Consider the following 19833-nt stretch of genomic DNA (forward strand, 5'->3'; position numbering starts at 1 on the left):
GGCATGCTTCATCATCGGGGTCCCACCTGAGGCACCTAGCGTGTCACAGGTGTGCTGCGACGCCTGATTACAGCGGAGCAGGTTTTGTCATTTTTACCACACATACTGGTTGGATTTGGCACGAGGGTGAGTGATGGTTCAGTGGATCAAATTTTACTAACAAGAGCTTTCACAAAAATGAAATGCACTGTTAGTAACTGAAAGGCAAAAAACTGAACCAATAACTCACAGCTCGTGAGCTGTAAAGCCGTGACAAGGCATCAACCGCTTTACAGTCCATTCACACAACTTTCATACATGACACACACAAGGCCATTCACACCGCCAGCCACGGGCCCAGCACATTACAACACTCACATCGACAGACAGCGCCACTCAAGGGCCCATCACTTACATACACCCACATGCCTGATACAACAATCACACCAGCTGATGGGAGTGTGTTGCAGTAGCCAATAGCAAGTCAATATGTACACTCTCAGCCAAGCCCCACTCCACACACAATGGCATCATTTTTTTTTTTTTTTTTTTTTTTTTTAACAGAGGAACCCCTAACTAAGTAGAAAGAATTACAAAACTACAAACACAAAAGCTCTAACTAAGAACATGACAGAAATGCTAACCATGAAACTAAACACATGAAAATACAAAACAGACATGAGTTTACACTCATGGTTGTTCCCAGAAATTCTTCTGGGTGTGGTAATTCTTAAAACAAGCACCGACACACAGCCCAGGCTTTGAAGGACAATCTGGGCAGTACATTCGAGTCTCCCTCCGGATACCTCTTCGAAAACACACTCTACATTTCTTAGCTGGAAAGTCTTTTTTGGGTGTGGGAGGAATGTGCTCAGCAAAGTGGCGATCTTTCAATCTAGCCACATCCTCCACCACTGCTTCTCTAGGAACTCTGGCCTGTTCCACCACAATAAGGCTCTCTATCACTGACTCCTGAAATTTCACAAATGTCATCTTTGACTCTCCCTAAACACAATAAAAGCATTGAAGGTTGCTAAGTGGAAGAGGTGAAGTGCTAACTTCTTATACCAAACGTAAGACTTACGAATAGCAGTATAAGGTTCCAACCTCTGGTCAACTCTATCTACACCTCCCATGTGCTTATTATAATCTAAAATGCACACAGGTTTGCGCACTTCAGCGACCTGGCCCCAAACAGTCACAGGGGAAGTACTCTCATCATGGATGGTACTTAGCATGTAGACATCCCTCTTGTCTGAGAATTTCAAAGCTAGCAGCTCCTCGTTCCGCAAGGCACAGCACTGTCCTCTCTCAAGTTTTTTACAGACAAGCTCCCTTGGATAGCCTTTCCGGTTAGAACGGATTGTGCCACAAGCAACTGTGTCCACTCTAAACAATTCCTTGAACAATTGCACACCAGTGTAGAAGTTATCTACATACAAATGGTGACCTTTATTGAACAGTCGTCTACCAAGATCCCACACAATTTTCTCAGTAACTCCAAAAGTGGGAGGACAACCAGGGGGGTCAATATTGGAATCCCTACCAGTGTACACACGGAAACTATACACATATCCTGTCCTACTTTCAGACAGCATATACAATTTAATTCCATATCGTGCCCTTTTGCTAGGAATGTACTGCCTAAAAACCAAACGACCCTTGAAGAGGACCAAAGACTCGTCCACACTTAACTCTTTGCCTGGAACATAGACCTCCGAAAACCGATCTACAAAATGATCAAGGACAGGCCTAATCTTAAAAAGACGGTCAGAATCTGGGTGATCTCGTGGCAAGGCTAATGCATTGTCAACAAAATGCAGCATCCTAAGAAGAAGCAAATACCGATTACGACTCATGGTCGCTGGAAATATAGCTGTTGCCATCAAGGGACTAGTAGACCAATAAGAAGCCAGTGACGGCTTCCTTATCAACCCCATCAAAAAAGTCAAACCCAAAAACTTTTTTAACTCCTCCAAATTTGTGGGAATCCACTGGGCAGCTCTAGAGTGTGGCCTAAGTCTAGCAGCGTTGTCCCTCAAATGCTGCTCCGCATACAAATTAGTCTGCTCAACAATCTCTTCCAAAAACATATCATCCATGAATAACTCAAAGAAATTGATAGGCATAAAGTTCTCTGTATTGGCGTTACACCCCGGGAGACCAGTAAAGGCAGGCAACTCTGGCTGCTCCATGTTTGGGGCAACCCAGACATCAGGTCTTATAACGGGAAACCTTTCGGCCCCAGGTTGCTGCACTATTGGCACATCAATGTCCTCCTCTAAAACAGGCCCTTCATCTGCACTGAGTGTGGCTTCATCATCAGAAGATTCCCCTCCAACAGAAACATCACTGCCAGAATCTCTGACTTCCTCCTCTGCCTCAGATGCAGAGTCCGTCTCATAGTCATGATCAGACTGTGACTCAAAAAGCATACCAACCACCTGCTGAGCGGTCATCCTGCGGCTAGCCATGATCTCTCCTGCTAAAATTAACTGGACAAATTCACCACCAACAACCAGCACTGTGTAAGACAAGTAACAAAGTGTAGCTTTGTTAGTAAGAGTTATAAACTCAAAAACTATACCGCTCACTTGCCTGAAAAAGCTTGATTCACCAGCAACTACACAGCAATCACCAATGATATCCCACAAAAAATAAAGAAAGAAAGGCAAATTAGAAATAAGACAAAACAAATATCATTGTGCACAAACCTAAGGACAATTTCACACACAATCCTGCATTTAGTACACCCCCTACAAACATGTCATTCATGCATGGCAACAATACTCCTTTGGAGTAAATTGTTTTTACTTACCTAAAACATGCAACTGTGCAAACTGCAGGTCAACCACCGCCAAAACCGCAAGGAGCCACAGCAAATAAAGCAAAAGCTTTGAACTAGAACAAAAAGGAGGACATTTTTTTTTTATCACAAATGCAAAGACTTCTTCAGTTGACAAACATACCCACCATCAAACATTTAGAAATTGGTGCCTAAGTGGATTCTGCCATAGGGGCAGATGGGCCTACTAAAAAAATAGGCCTGTCTGCCCCAAAGAAGCCAGAAAATACCTTTAGTAGTGTGTCCCCATGGAGAGCGACCCTTGCCAAAGGGGACAGCCCTCAAACAAACAAAAAAACACACACAACACTATCCCTGGTGCCTAAGTGGCTTCTGCCCCCCTTGGGGGCAGGTGGGCCTAAGAAAATAGGCCCATCTGCCCCCAGGGGGTGTAGAAATGGCCAACAGATCAATGCCCCCCTTGGGGGGGCGCCCCGTGACCAAGGGGACGCCCCCCCCCCCCCACAAAAATAAACAAATAAAAAAAAATCCCTGGCGTTCTAGTGGTTTCTGCCCACCTTGGGGGCAGACCAGCCAAAAAATAATAGGCTGATCTGTCTCCAAGGGGTGCAGAAATGGCCTGGGTACATGTGCCCCCAAAGTGGGGGGCGACCCTTGCCCAAGGCCCCCCCCCTCCAGTAACACACACACACACACTAAAAATAATAGGCTGATCTGCCCTCAAGGGGGGCAGAAATGGCCCTAAAAGACATGTCCCCCAAAGGGGAGCGACCCTTGCCCAAGGGGGTGCCCCCCATCCACTACACACACAATCCCTGGTGCCTAAGTGGCTTCTGCCCCCCTTGGGGGCAGATGGACCTAAAAAAAATAGGCCGATCTGCCCCCAAGGGGGGCAGAAAAGGCCAACAGTTCTCTGCCCCCTTGGGGGGGGGGGGCGCCCCTTGCCCAAGGGGGCACCCCCTCACACATAAATGCACATAAAAATATAAATCCCTGGTGATCTAGTGTTTTCTGCCCCCCTTGGGGGCAGATCTGGCTAAAAAGTAGCCAATCTGCCCCCAAGGGGGGCAGAAATGGCCGTAACTAATTGCCCCCCCAAAGGGGAGCGACCCTTGCCCAAGGGGCCGCTCCCCGCCAACAAGAAACAGGAAAGTAAACAAAAAAAAGAAATCCCTGGTGTCTAGTGGGCATTCCTGCTGCCCGATCGCAATGCGATCGGGCAGCAGGAATGCTCAAAGAGACACGGGGGAAAGGAAAAGCCTTTCCTTTCCCCCGGTGCCTCTTTAGACCAAACCCCCCACCCACCGGGAAGAGGAACTCACCTCTTCTCCGCTCGCCGTACAGGAAGCAAATGGCTTCCTGTGCGGCGAGAACCCCATAATGAAGTCAGGCTTCCCCTTCCATCCCTGACTTTGGGGGGGGTGGGGGGAAGCACACAGAGGGAGCGAGAGCGCTCCCTCTGGGCTGTGTGCCGAGGACGTAGTGGTTACGTCCTCGGCACAGCAGCACTGTGCCGCAGGACGTAACCACTACGTCCGCGGCACAGAAGGGGTTAATGCAAGAATCACAAACATAAGAACATAACACGGTGTAAACAAAGATCAGAATACAAGAATTTTATGTAATTCTCAGTTCAGCATAGCGCAAGGGCAGTCTTTGTCTATTTGTGTCAGTCCGAGTGATCACCTAGCCTAATCACTAATTAGCATCAGCATGTTGGGCTTCATGCAAAATAATTTAGAACACCAATTTAGAAAACATCTAACTATGTCCTCTATTTAAAAATACAGCTGTTGGTACCTAGAAAGGAAAAGCAAACAGACAAATTACAATAGCATTGTCATAATTACCCTCCAAGGATTAAGTCAGCACACAGGATCAGTCTTCGTCTTCAGGACATCAGTCGAATCGCCATCAGTCTAACTTCGTCTAGAGGAGAAGGGACACTTCCCTCATAAGGAAGAGAAGCATAAAAGGGCAGTCTATGGTTGAGGATAGTTTATTAAGTCTCAGAGTCACCAAACAGAGTGACAAAGTTTCTGGATAAAATCGACAGCATTCCCTAGTTAGTTCCCCCGTCCCTTCTGTGTCGTGAGTTTTTATCCCTTTCCGTATTACTTCCCCCCAAATTCTATTGGATATTCACTATACCCCACTATCTTTAACCTATCAAATTATACATTAAGTAATCCCAATTGTCACCCCACGATAATTTATAACACTTTGATTGGTCTTTATAATTGACGTCTTCGTAGGTGGCACATCCGGGGTTACTTCACCGTTTTGGCACGTTTCTCGGGTCATGAGTTCCTTTTATCCATGGTCAAATGTCCTTGTACATTCTTTCATTTACTTTTGTTTCAAAATCTGTATAAAACTCATACTAAGGTAGCTAGCATGCGGATGGGAACAGGCTGGAATTTGTTACATAAAACGAAGAAAAAGAACAATTGCAGGGTCATGGCCCTTTACGAATCAGCACACTGAAAAAAAGAAAATATGCTTTAATATGAGAGCTACACAGCTAAATCTTCAACTTACGCTAACTTTAAGGCCTAAGAGATTTTTCTATACAATGCAATATCATAAATGTTAATATAAACCATAGCATGAACAGTTTTATTTATCATTGTTAGCTTCACGTATCGAATTGTGACCACACACGTTATAATCGAATTTTCAGATGCATATTTAAGCATTACTCTAATTATTATAGTTTTCTATGCAGCATTATTGATCTTTTAATATAAGCATTTCACGTGTAGCATATGTAATATTTAAACTACGCTCTCTCAGTTGTTTCAGGAGTGGGTTGTCTGGTGGTTTACCAGGTTCCGTGTTATGACCCTAGAATTAGTTGGTTGATGGCAGACCTGTGTGTTTGTTGTATCTGGAAGCAATTCTAGATGGTGGTACCCTATATACAAAACACAACGCTCATGTACAGTATACCTCACTGATTGTTTCAAAGAAAGTTTGCTACATGTCTTTAATTATTGTGTGCTTTATTTTAGGTATTTCAAACAAACCGATAGCGAATTGTTGCTACGAGTAATGTTTTTCCCTTTAGTATAAGGTATGTATCAGTAAAGACATCTGGACTTGTTAAGCAAGATGTAGCATGAAACTGGTTGCACACTTCAGAACATAATGCATTTTACCACTGCGTGTTGTTTCTGCGCATCTTGATGCAGCCACCATGGTTTAAAACATATGTGAGCTGTAGATAATGCTGGAATTTTTAATTTCTGCTGGGGAATACTAGTGCCAATATATACTTGTTTATGACATTTTAAAAGAGTCTAGATCAGGGGTCTCCAAACTTTTCTTTGGCCGAAGGTACTTTCGGTCAAAGAATATCACCCAGAGCTACTCATGAATATTATCAATGTTAGAAAATGACTAGGCCTGGGTAAAATTCAAATTACATCAGTGTAATTTAAAACTACCCTTGTTATAGCATTAAAATTATAGCATTATGGCACGTCATGTAATTGCATTGTGCTGGAGTGCTGGATAAATGCAAGCAGACAGATTCAAGCACCTGTTTGCAACAGCTGGGTTTTTTGTGCTTTTTTGCGAAAATTGTATTTTAGCATCAAAAATTGACAAGGACACACTTTTTCCGCTAAAATATAGCTCTAAATGATGGATTTGCATTTCAGTAATTTGTTCTTTTGCGAACGAAAGAAAATTAGGCGGCTATCGCACACCTCTAAAGATGACCATGTTCAATAACATTCCAGTTCTGACCTTCCCATATAGATTTACTATCACTCCTTGCAGCCCCCACCAAAGGAAATTTACACTTGCTTCTTCTGCCTTTCTTTTATGGCTGATTATCAATTTACACACAGTGATTGACAGAGCGAGATGCACAACACGACCAATCTCTATTCAACATTGATACACTGGGAGGGAAAACGTAGTAATGTTGCAGACAATCCAGTTGCAGCGGACTGTCACAGTGTGTATTTGTATTAGTGTTGAGAGATAACGGTTTGTCTGGCTGGGACTCCAAGGGTCTGAAAATCTGAATCACTATCTCCTTGAATGTGCCCAGACCCTCGCTTGGACCTACTGGAATGGGCTTCCGCGAGCTACTTCCAGGGAGCTACCTAGCTACCAGGAGCCCCCGGCCACTGGTTGGAGACCACTGGCCTAGATTTTATTTAGTGTTTCAGTAGGCAAGTCAGTGTATATTTTTATTGAATCAAACTGTCCGGATTGCATTTTATTTGACTCACTTTCTTTGAAAATAGCTCAATTTAAAAGGTTTATGTTGTGTTCATTCTTTAGCTTTTCTTGTGCAAATTTTGCGTTCTTTCTTCCTCATTAGCCTGTGCCCTTCTTATTTTGTTCTTGCTCCCTCCCCATTCTTTCTTCCCTCTCACGTGTCTTGGTGTTTTTTTACTGTGGGGTTCAGCTCTTTCGTAGTTGCCCATTTTATCCTGCTATTCCCTTCCCTACACATTATTTAATTTCTGGTCTCCCTCTCCGTGAGGCGAGTTCTGTGGGGCTCAACACCAGATAGATACACGAGTCTGATACTACTACAGGCACACTGAATTGTCAAGGACGTCCTTGCTAGGCTTTGGTTTTCTGGAGACAGGCACGTTACGCTTTAAGGTTGGTTAAGTAGAGTATTTTTTGGGTGGGGGTGTGTGGCTAGTGCCCGAGAATAATAGCTACCTGAGCAGGTTGCTCCGCAATCCATCTATCCCAGTCCTAATCTCCAACCGCCAAAACCCGCTCAACTATGTAATCCAGCATAGATTATATTTCCTGAACTTTTGTAAGGCACTGCCAGGTGACCGACAGAAGTGAGCTGCCCCGCATGCATTGCTCTCCCCACACCTGCTGGATCACTGGCAAAATGGCGCCTATGTGCTTGGAGCACTCCGCCACATCACTGCTTCTCACTTGCTGCTCCCCGGTTGCTGGACCCCATCATGCCTAAGCTCCAGGACTTCATCTGAATGCTCTGCTCCCTCCTCTTACTACAGCAATCCAAATGTCGGCCCGATAAAGGTACTGTTATGAGCTATCCTGCAGCGCCAGCTCCAGTCGCCACAACTGGACCCGATCCTCCGACCACACACTGTTTACTGACTGCGCTCTACTGGAGCTTGCGATTTTCCTCCCCACCCCGTGCATTACTGAGGATCTTACCTGGATAACTCCTGCGTGTCCAGCCCTCGGACAGGCGCGGTTTCAAGCGAGCGGCCTCTGCGATTCTTGTAACCTACGCGCGCATTAAATTCATGTGGGCCGTTTGACACCAGCTTCTCCCCACAAGCCATAATTACAACAAAGCGCTGCCTCCGCGGCTGGTATAAACTCACCTGCTCCCTTAAACTGGCTGTCTGTTTAAATAAATCTTTTGCTTCATCTTGCTATAGACTTCACTACTGAATATCAAAAGCCAGATGCCTCACCTTAAGATGGCAGCCGCTGCTCCTCCACCATTTGCCTCCAGAACAAGTTTGTGAATTTGCCATTATTGTCCCTGCAATGTCCGGCTGCCTGATCTTCTTAACCACACCATGGTCCATAGAATCCCTCAGAAGGTGCATCCTGCATCTAAACCACCGGCTCAACAAATAGGGATTCCATTGAAATTCACTTAACAGAAAACAACTGCAGTGCAAATTAAATCTCTTCCATCCCAATGCAACTCTCTGGGAACTTCTCCAGCTCTTCCCCTCTGAGGTGATCCAAACTAAATGTCCCCTCGTCATTAGCGTTGCGGTGTACTTCAAGGCGCAACTTTGGGGAGCTACCTCTGCCTAACGACGGAAATAAGAAACAAAGCAATACAGAGACTCTCAGAATACTTGGTCTGATATTTGAACTCCAGGACCCACCAGCACGGCACTGCCCACCCTTGCTGACACTCTAGTATCCACACATCACTATCCAAGGAGCTCTAGCACCCCAGCTGTTCAGGCAGTGCAACATCATAACACCGGTCATTGACCTGCCATCACCAGCGTCCCTGGTGACACTGACGCCTGTGCCTCATCATGGCTGACCATAAAGGAAACAAAGAACATAAGGACCAGAAGGACAATAAAGCCTCACATAAGCAACCCAAACCAGAGTCCTTGAGTCGGACTCTCCGATCATATCAAAAGGTGACATGTTGTCCAACATTGAAATCATTATACAGCGCCTTGGACCCTGCACGAGCTAGACCAAGACACTAAAGCCAACACCAGCATCTTGCACCAGGACATTCAAGCAGTACGTGAAGACCTCAAAGGCGCCTCTGCTAGAATCACAGAAGCAGAATTCAGGATCAGCTCACTAGAAGACTCTAACTCTTCAACCGAGAAACGATTGGACTAGTCATACCAATCAATGAAGCAAATGAGAAGAGAGATCTCAGAATTTGAATACCACAAACGCAGAGGGAACCTGCGCATATCCGGCCTCTCTAAAAATGTTGAAAGTGACGGCAACTCCTGTGCTGAGTTTCTGGAAGCATGTATTCCACGCATTCTGGGCCTTAGCTTCGAAAAAGACTTTGAAATCAAACAAACCCACAGGCTCCCATCCGGTAAAGCTCCTAACTCTTCGAAGAACACCACCCCCCGTCCTTACCCAATGATCTTTCGCCCACTGCAGTACTGCCACACCAAAACAATCCTTGCCCACATGCACAAAATGCAACATTTTGTGGAATGGGTCGCAAATCTCTATCTCAGGATTACTGCAAAGAGACCACCTCTACAAGGAAAGGCTTTTTAACACTTCAAGCACTGAGACCGAAATATACATTCCCCCTTCGCGGGCCCAGCCAAGTTCTGCATCTTCTGTAGGGATAAATTACAGTTCTTCACCTCCTGGCGAACCTCCAAGCATTCATGGATACCTCCAACCAAGCCGGAATGGAATCTTGACTCCATATCTCTGCTCAGCATTCATATTTCACAATGGAAACGTGTTGATCATCAGTATCTGGAGAGCTTCAATCCACCTGATGGAGTCTACTGGGCCAGTTGCCAATCAACAGCATATCTTCTCCTCAAACATTCGTCACTTCCAGGAATGTCCATATAGGACACCTCAGACCTCATCAGCGACTCTGTAGTAGTAGTAGTAGTTTTGTTCAGGTTATATTGATTCCGGCACTATGTTACTCGTCATCCAATCGAACACTTTGCATACTATCACTTATCAATTGTTGACATTGGGTTTTTGTTTTTAATTACAGATGGAGTTGTGACATCTGCTCCCGAGGTCTGACTGTCTCTTGGCCTTCCTTTCTTACGTTCTAAATTGAGGTGGGGTATTGTGGTCTTCCCACATTGCCGGTTGAGATGGTGGTTAAGTGTTTTTTGTTCCTCTTCTGTATTTTCCTTTTCTCCCTTTTCCTTCTCTATTTCCAACCTTTATCCCCATCCCCTATCCAGAACAGCCATGCGGGCTCTAGTACATCTACTGTCACCGCCTCACACGAGCGATTGAGGTGCCTCATCACTCAGCACTATTTTGCTTCCTGTACTCTTACAGGGTCTAACACCAGTACACAGAATCATATTTATAATCTGCACTCTACCATGTTCCCTTCATATAACCTCCACACACTACACTAGTTACTTACAAACCCTATTAAAAGCCATAAAGAAACACCCAGCCCAACAAATTGCTGACCTCAGATTCATTTCCTTAAATACCAAAGGTCTATCACACCCAGTCAAATGAAAAAAAGATTGCTGACTACTGTAAAAAACTGAAGAGGGACATAATCAAGCTCCAGGAGACCCATATAGAGTATATTAAGGATGCCAGATTCTCTTACCCCTGGTTAGCTGATACCCTACTCTCCTCAGCACTAGACAAGGAGTCATCACGTATTCTCCAGAAGCTCTGATTCTTTAAAAAAAAAATCACACGTATTACCACCAGGGCTGCTGGCTGATCACCAGAATCTCAAGGAAGAATAAAAAAAAACTGCCCATTGTAAACATCTACGCACTGAATGATAATTCAGTAGACTTTTTGAAGAATGTAGCCAAATGTATCTCCAAAATCCCTGAGAGCATTAACATTGTAGTAGGTGGCAACTTCAATCTCACAATGGATGGGAATCTCGATGGGATTTCCTCCCACAAATTGCATGGCAGCAAATCACACACCTAGATGAACATATTTAGCAAAGATAACAATCGAGTTGATATCTGAAGTTTATCCAACCCTTCAGCCAGCGACTACACCTTTTTCTCCTCCCTGCATCACATCTTTACGAGGATTGACTATATTCTAGTCGTCAAAGCTTTTGTCCCCTTCTCCCAAAACGGAACCCATTATAATTCACGATCATGCATGCATTATTTTAGACCTCAATTTCTCCACAGCTCCACCCCCTCCCACCCCTAAAGTATGGTGTCTCAATCACACACTTCTAGAGGACTACTCCTCCATGTCCAAGATTATAACAGCAATGCTTCATTTCCTAATAGATAATAAATCAGACAACACGTTGGATGTGATCAGATGGGATGACCTAAAAACATGTTAGAAATAGGGTCTCTAGTTGGCAGAGGTATACACCCTTGTCCAAGTAGGGACCACACTCCTAGTCAGGGTAAGTCACACATAATCTAAATTATCCTGTGCCCACCCTTTGGTAGCTTGGTGCTGACAGTCAGGCTTAACGTATAAGGCAATGTGTAAAGTATTTGTGCAATAAATCATGCAATAACACAGTGAAAACACCACAAAAATACACCACACTGATTTAGAAAAATATAAGATATTTATCTGATTAAATTAAGGTCAAAACGATCAAGATTTGATAAGCACAATTTGAAATATCACTTTTGCAATGATAAGAAGAGTCTTAAGTCTTTAGAAATCAACAAATGTCTTTTGTGTGCACAAAGTACCTGGTATGCGTCAAAATTACACACACGAAGACTGCAGAAGAGGAGATGTGTGAAAAAAGGAAGGTGTGCGTCAGATTTTCAGACACACACAGACGATGCGTCGATTCTTCCCACGCTGCAAGGGCTTTGCGTCTATTTCAGGCGCACAGTCTTGGATCCTCACTGTGATGTGGGGTCTTTTGACACCCAGGGACAACACGTGCAAATCCTGGGCATGCAGGACGAAGTCACAGGTGCTGCATTGATCCGGTGTGGCGATGCTTCAGTGTTTGTCGCATGGCAGGCGATGCGTCGATTTATTTATTTTCTTTTTTTCACCCAGAAAGTTGGGCTGATTCGTTCCGGCTCGGTGATGCGTTGATCCGGTAGGGCTGTGCGTCCAAGTTATGATCGCAACCCGGGTGCTGCATCTATCTCCACTTGGGGAGCCGGGCTGCATCCTTCCGGTTCGGCGATGCGGTGATTCTTTCACCGCTGGGCAGGCTGTGGGTCAATTCCATCAGTCTGTGCACCGATTTTCACAGCACAAGCAGTTTCCTTGAAGGAGAAGTCTTTTTGGCCCTGTTACTTCAGGAACAGGAGGCACGCTCAAACCAAGCCCTGGGCGAGCACTTTTCAGCAGAGCCAGAGGCCAGCAAGGTAGCCAGGTGAGTCATTTGGGCAGCCAGGCAGTTCCTCTTGGTGGGTTGCAGTATCTGGTTCAGAGCGTCTGTCCCAGAAAAGTGTCTGAGTTGGTGGGGTCAGGGACCCAGTTTATATTCCCAAAAATGCTTTTGAAGTGGGGGAGGCTTCAAAGAGTGGTTTTGAAGTGCACAAGGTTCCCTTTTAGTACAGGTCTGTCTGCCAGGGTCCCATTAGGGGGTTTGGCAGTCCATTGTGTGAGGGCAGGCCACTAGCCTCTGAAATATAAGTGTCTGGCGCCTCCACCCTTCCAGCCCAGGAAGACCCATTCAGTATGCAGAGGAGTGCAGGTGTGACTGAGCATCCGGTGTTTGTGGTTGTCTGGGTGAAATGCACAAGGAAGCTGTCAACCAGCCCAGCCCAGGCGTTGGGCACAGATAAATTTTAGGTGCAGAGAAATGCTCACTTTCTAAAATTGGCATTTCTCAAATAGTAATATCAAATCCAACATCACCAATAAGCAGGATTTTCTATCACCATTCTGGCCATACTAAACATGGCCTATTTACTCCTTTCTGGTCGGAATCTACCACTCAAACAGTGTATGAGGGTAGCCCCAATGTTAGCCTATGAAAGGAGCAGGCCTCACAGCAGTGGAAAACGAATTTAGGAGTCTTCCACTAGCAGGACATATAAAACACATGTACATGTCCTGCCTTTTACCTACATTGCACCCTTCCCTATGGGTTACCTAGGGCCTACCTTAGGTGTGACATATGTAGAAAAAAGGAAGTTTAAGGCTTGGCAAGTAATTTTAAATGCCAAGTCCACGTGGCAGTAAAACTTCTCACACAGGCCTTGCAATGGCAGGCCTGAGACATGGTTAAGGGGCTACTTGTGTGGGTGGCACAATCAGTGCTGCAGGCCCACTAGTAGAATTTATTTTACAGGCCCTGAGCACATGTAGTGCATTTTACTAGGGACTTGCAAGTAAATTAAATATGCCCATTGGATATCAGCCAATGTTACCATGTTTTAGGGAGAGAGCATATGCACTTTAGCACTGATTAGCAGTGGTAAAGTGCGCAGAATTCTAAAGCCAGCAAAAATGTCAGAAAAAGAGAAGGAGGAAGGCAAAAGTTTCTGGGTGACCCTGCAGAGAGGCCATGTCGCACACGTGTCTTAGAGGTATCCTGCTGAATATCGTAACACTGACAAATAAAACCCTTAATGAACATCTCATTTTGCTAGAATTAGAGATTAAAAGCCTGATTACAACCTTGGCAGAGGGCATTACTCTGTCACAAACGTGACTGATATCCCGTCCACCATATTGCAAGTTCCATAGGATATAATGGAACTTTTAATACGTTTGTGATGGAGTAATCCCCTCTGCCATGGTTGTAATTTAGGTCCTAAATCTCTAAACAAATCCATAAGAGACACCTCGGGATCTAAAGACCTCCCACAAGTACGTAAGCTACAATATAAATACAATCGGATACTAAGCAAAAGAGCACAGAAATGGGTGGAAATCTCCAATGTGAAAAAAATGGGCAAAAAAAATAAAGCCGGAAATGCCTTGGCTAAATATCTGAAATACTCAAAAATTAGATCCACCTTTTCCGAAATAAAAAATACAGCAGGCACCACTCTCACTTCATCACAAGGCATTCTAAAGGTCTTTCATAATTTTATTTCAGACCTATAACCACCTAACTTAATAATACAGTCAGACTGTGCTACATATCTGAATTCTTGCCACCTTCCAACCGCATCCCCAGAGGATAGATCACTCCTTAACACCCCATTCACAATGGAGGAAATCCGCCCAGCTATAAAATTTCTCCCAGCAGGAAAGTACCCAAGCCCAGATGGGTACTCCGCAAAATTCTACTCTCTGAAATTTCTATTGTTCTACTGAAAGAGGACAAGGATACCACAGATGTTAAGAATTACTGTCCTATCTTATTAATTAACACCAGTTGTAAAATATACGCCAAGATCTTAGCACAAAGACTTGAAAAGGTGATCCCAAAACTTATCCCCTCACCAAACTGGCTTCTTGAAAGGCCGCCTAGCAGCAGATAACATCCGGGTCTTCTGTCATGCACTTGATAAGGATCAGTCCTCTTATTCCCCTACCGCAATGATTGCATTGGATAACAGGAAAAGGCATTTGACAAGATCCCTTGGTCTTTCTTGCGAACGGTGCTAAATAGATTTTGCCTAGGCAAGACCTTTACCCTCCTGGTCCTATATGCTAATCCATCAGCTAAGGTCAGAATCAATGGTAATCTCTTGTACTCTTGTCCCCTAAAACGGGGTACAAGACAAGGATGCCCACTCTCACCACTTTTATCCCTCCTTGTAATTGAATCTTTTCTCTGTCACATAATGACAACATCAAAGGTATTTATTTTCAGTCCGGCAGACAACTGGTTCCAGTCTACGGTGATGATGTACTAATCTTTACCTAAGATGTAGATATTGCAATCCCATATGTCATGTCTGAGATTGATAAATATTCTCGGGTGTCTGGCTACACTCTGAAGCGTTAAAAAATGGAAGTCTTTTCCATGAATATATTGTGCTCTCCAGTGACCCTGGGTTGCTTTGGTTTAAAATGGCAGCCTGTGGCTTTTAAAAACCTCAGCATACGGTTTGGGAAGGACATCCGGTGCTCACAAAAAATCAGTGAAAAATGAAACACTAACTAAATGAAAGACCTCGTAAGCTTGTGGTCCCCCAAATTTATTACCAGGTGTGGCAGATCAGAGACCTAAAAAATGATGGTCCACAAAGGCCATTCATAAAATAGGCCCAAAATCCTACCCTCCAAAACTTATTTTACCAATTTAGCTTTGACTGCCTCCCTGTGAGTAGAGTGACTTTATATATATATTGCCCATCCCTGCAGCCTCGGTCCTTGATAACATAACTTAAAGCCATCCTTAGAACCCCCCAATTTTTTTTGGTTTGTCTGGTTAGGGTACCAGCTCTGAAAATATTTAATTGGCGTAGGCCCCTTTTCTTGTAACCGCTTGCTGTGTTCTGCCTCACCTGTGCCCCCTTGCCACATATATTGTAGGTTATCACAGCATTATGTAATTGGATGCCACCCCCCACAGTTTGCACAGTCATGTCTGAATCTACATTGTGTCCGGGTGCACAAGCCTCTGTAGAATGACCAACATGCTCCATTCTGAGGAAAATTACCTCTCCCTGATCCTCGCACCCCCATCGGGGTGGAATAGCCCAGAAAGGGCTTATATGGTACCGGTCAACCACTTGCCGCATGCAGTAGAGGCATGGGTTTTGCTGGCGTCGACCATTTAATCCATAATTCATTATCAATATTAATGATCAATATCTCCCCATTGTCTCTAGATTCACTGCCAGATGAGTGCAGAATTTCGTCATTGCGAAACCATGCAAAACCACCATAATTGATTTGCCCCCTCCATACAACATCCATACACTTGAATAATGGAACGCATTGCTCCAGGTGGTGTTTGCAAAAAAACACTGACAAACCAGGAACGCTGACTTCCAATTCTCAATATTGGTAGGCACCTTAGACCTCCTGACTAACTCCCATTATTCTTACTTTGAACCATCTTTTGTCTGATTCTCCAGGTGTAATAATTTGAAAAAATCAACAAACTCCCCTTTTCAAATCTTCTCCTTGGTAACCTGTCGGATGAGAGCCCACAGACAGAGAGATCTCCATGTAGGGAAGTTTACTATTTTTAACACCGTCACCTTTTACCCCTTTGTCAACAGTTGCAGAGGACTCCTTACCTTCTTGACTAGCAGGCGCCCCATGCAATGGCTGTACTTCGCCTGTGTTTCGCTCACTAACATTTGAGCAATACCCACTGTTTCCTTACCGCCTAGATTAGGCGTAATTTGACGTGCTTGCTCTGGACTGTTCCCGATGCCTACAGGCATCATCCTTAAAACGTTTTGCCCACCACACCCTTTTCCAGTGTCATTATCAGACATTCCAAGTAGCTTACCCGATCTCAACTGTGGGCACAGATCTTGTCTGTCTATTCTGGATCTACGCCAAGCGGGAACATTGTCAGGCAGTTGCGTTGAAGGCTAAAGAAAAATGCCAACTCTATGACCTCTGTCATCACCTGACCCTGCTGCAGCACTCGCACCTTTAGCAATAACATCATCCGACACCATGTCATCCACATTCTCACCTGTGTCTCGCATTGCATCCAGCACCACATTCGCTCTGGAGCTAGTACTGGCAACTCCATTTTGCTTGGCACCCAGATAATCCTCAAGGCGAGCTTGATTTCTCATCTGGACAGTCACTTTGGACCCATCCTTCCCTTCAGCCTAGTGCCCACAAAAAATCCTGGATTTGACGGGAGTGGGGAGTTCTCAATACTTTGTGGAAATACTGATTTTTCTGCAGATTTCACACATGCTTTTAAGATTTTTGCCATGGCTGTGAACAAGCTATCACCGCCGCAGTAACACTGTCCACTGAAAACTCTCTTCTGTTTGCTCACACCATCCACAACTTTCCCAAGCACTCCTGTTTTTATTAAATCCTCCCTACCTTCCTCTTGTAAAACGTTTAATCCCTTCACTCCCCTATTTCCTGACATCTACAATTGGGCACGTAGTTATACTACAACACAATAAACTCCGCTCCATCTATCTTAACTTGACTCTCTCACGGCCTAGCCCGACTGGACAAAAACTGACTAGCTGACCTGCCTCTTGTTGTGACAACGGCCAAAGAGGCCATCCCACAAACTGTACACACCTAAAACCTACTCTAGCCCCACCCCTTGCTAAGGCCACCAATGACACACCTGTCATGTCTACGGCAGCACCCACTTGCCTGAAATGCTCTGGGGGAGACAGTGTTCCTGGATCCTCCCCCCACAGACTCCCAGTGCCCCGCTCAAGAACACTTCTTTGCGGCTCAGTAAATAGTTCATCTCTCCTCACAGAAGGCAGCAGGCCCTACCTAGATTAACCCACTGTATCTCCCATACAGCGCTCTGCTGTCTTTCAGCTTGGAATAATGCACAAATGCCACATACATGCAGACGAGTGAGAGTTTCACATTGTGTGCTCAGAACAGCGTTCAGTAATTAGAAGTATGCAGCATGCTCAAGAAACGCTTTGAGTACCTAGTAACCACTTGCTGTACTTCTCTGTGTGTTCTCTACTTTTTGACTTATCCTTTCAGTCATAAGGAGAACTCGTGCTGTATTGTAGAGTTTACCCTTTGCTTGTAAACATGAGTTATCTTTCTTAGCCTGGCACTTAAGGGCTTGCATCACATCAGCTATTTTGACAAAATAGATTGTTATTTTTTCACTAAGGCCTTTAAAGGGTGGTGTGTTTGTCAGTATGGTATTGGACATTTTGAATACAAACCTATACTTGCTTTCATTCTGCCAGTGTTCAAGTGTAGTACAGTATCACTAAAGTGAAATGGTCAAAAGAATAGCAGTGCATCCATAAACACTTGTATATGGGAATGGGAAATTAAAATTGAGCAGTAACATTTTGTTGAACATGGAAAAACTTTAGATTTTCCTAGAAACGCAGCCATTTCAGCATAGTTTAGATGAGTCATAATCTTACATGTTTTAAAATCTGAAAACTGTATAAATGCTTATTGTACACTAAAAGGTTGATGCTTCTCTTTTCCAGGAGACATTTTTCTGGATCTGACCTGCAGGATTTTTCCTTAAAAGAGGAAGACTGTTGGATGACGTTTATGTTATTTATTTTTATGTAAATATATAATATTAATTAAATGTTTATCTCGGCATTCCATTGTATTCATTGTATTGTTTGTCAGTTGCTTTATTAGCTTAGTAACATTATAGTAAATTATGTACAGAAATACCAGCCTTTAAAATCTAGAGGCTAGACTAATTTCATCTTGCACATCTATTTTAAGAGAAGAATTTCTTGATACTCATCTATTTTATGAGAACCAAAATCCACCCATGTCAGCTTACTCTTTGATAGCCCACTTGATCTCACACAGTCGTCTTGCTAATACGTTTATCAGAGTTCCTCTGCTGATAGATCTTGGCTTGACATTTGAGTACATATGTTTTGCCCCTACGTACATTAACTTAATGTTAAACGTGAAGTTTGCTCCAAAATGCGTTGTAGCTTTGGTGATTCTGAACAACGTGCAGTACTGATATGTTATGATTATTGAATTTAACGCAAACGTATATTGATGATGAGTTAATTGACACTAGAAATTTATCTGTGGTGCTATTCATGACGTATCAAGAAATAACAAAAAGTTGGCTGCCAACACTGATGTTAGTAAGTTGATGCCTGACTAAATGTATTAGGATAACTGGCAATGTTTAACTGGACATCCTATTTTCAAGCATTGTAAACTCCAGTATTGAGGTCTGGGGTTCGGTCACTCTTGAAATTATGAATTTTTATTGTAGCACAAGATGGTACCAGCGTTGTTAACAAAAGCATTGATTGTGCTGTTGCTTAAAGAAAATTAAAGTGGTTGTAGTCTGTGTATTTAAATACACCCCTATTTATATTACAATCCCTGTTCAAGGGTATAAACATCGGTTTGAAGGGAGGATCACTCGAGCGCTCCAACCCTTCTTGTAAGGAGGCAGCCTGCTAGCACACTAGCTGGATTCTAGACACGTAGACTCAGATTTCACAGTTTGCAGAAACTGCCTCTCCGTGTTTGGGGAGGTGCTGCCTGTGACTTCATTCTTGCTGGGTGTGGCATTCTAGGTTTAGATTGTATTTCTTAGAATGCTAGGGTCTCCTAGGTGATAGTGACAGTTGGAGTGGAGAAGAACGGGAAGAGGATCGTCTGTAGGCTGAGGTGTTAATCTATAGCAGACACATAAATATAACCATCAATTTCATCAAAGAAGCTGAGTCTACTTATCTTTTCACTGGCGACGAGTATGGTGAAACTCATTTAGTCGTGATCCGAACACCTCAACTTTCCATTCTGGTACAGTGCGACTCCAATTGACTCTTACTTGTTGTATTTTCTGCTGCGCTGCAGTTCCTGGTGGCGGCTTACCTTTTGTGAACTCGTGCCAGGCGTACATTGCTGGTTACCCGGGCTGACACACCTCGGTTTTGGTCACACGCTGTTACTGACCGAGCTGGCACGCGCTGTTTTTCACACATGCTGCCTCGCTCACCGGGAGGCACGCGCTTGCAGCTTTAGGCACGCGCCGGTCTGGCACACACTGTCTTCGAGAAGTGCACTTTTGTTCACCAGCTGGTACGCGCTGTCCCGAGACACGTGCCGTCCTTCTGGTGCTTCCTTTTGACTTCTACACACGCGCATTGCGGAGTGCATCTAGCTGCATCTGGACGTCGGACGACGTACGACTGGACGTTTTGGCAGCCATCTTACTTAATTGGGAACTGACTTTTCTGGCGGCCATCTTGAGATTTATTGTGGATATTAACAAGTGGAAAAAAGGATCTTCTCAACAGTTATAGCGGCAGCCATCTTACATTGCTGTGTTT

At 44.2% G+C, this 19833-nt stretch overlaps 1 protein-coding gene across 2 annotated transcripts in view; it reads left to right on the forward strand.

The window, feature by feature from the left end:
- The window catches only part of FIGLA (folliculogenesis specific bHLH transcription factor), a 166956-nt gene extending 148841 nt beyond the window's left edge, over positions 1–18115 (forward strand). For both annotated transcript variants that reach the window (XM_069215458.1, XM_069215459.1), the window contains exons 5-6: positions 5800–5861; positions 17995–18115. In XM_069215458.1, coding sequence (XP_069071559.1) covers positions 5800–5820 — 21 coding nt within the window. In that variant the 3' untranslated portion in view covers positions 5821–5861; positions 17995–18115. The remainder of the gene's footprint in view (positions 1–5799; positions 5862–17994) is intronic.
- The last annotated feature ends 1718 nt before the right edge of the window (positions 18116–19833 follow it).

The sequence above is a fragment of the Pleurodeles waltl genome, chromosome 11 (assembly GCF_031143425.1).
Source record: "Pleurodeles waltl isolate 20211129_DDA chromosome 11, aPleWal1.hap1.20221129, whole genome shotgun sequence".
Classification (NCBI taxonomy): Eukaryota; Metazoa; Chordata; class Amphibia; order Caudata; family Salamandridae; genus Pleurodeles; species Pleurodeles waltl.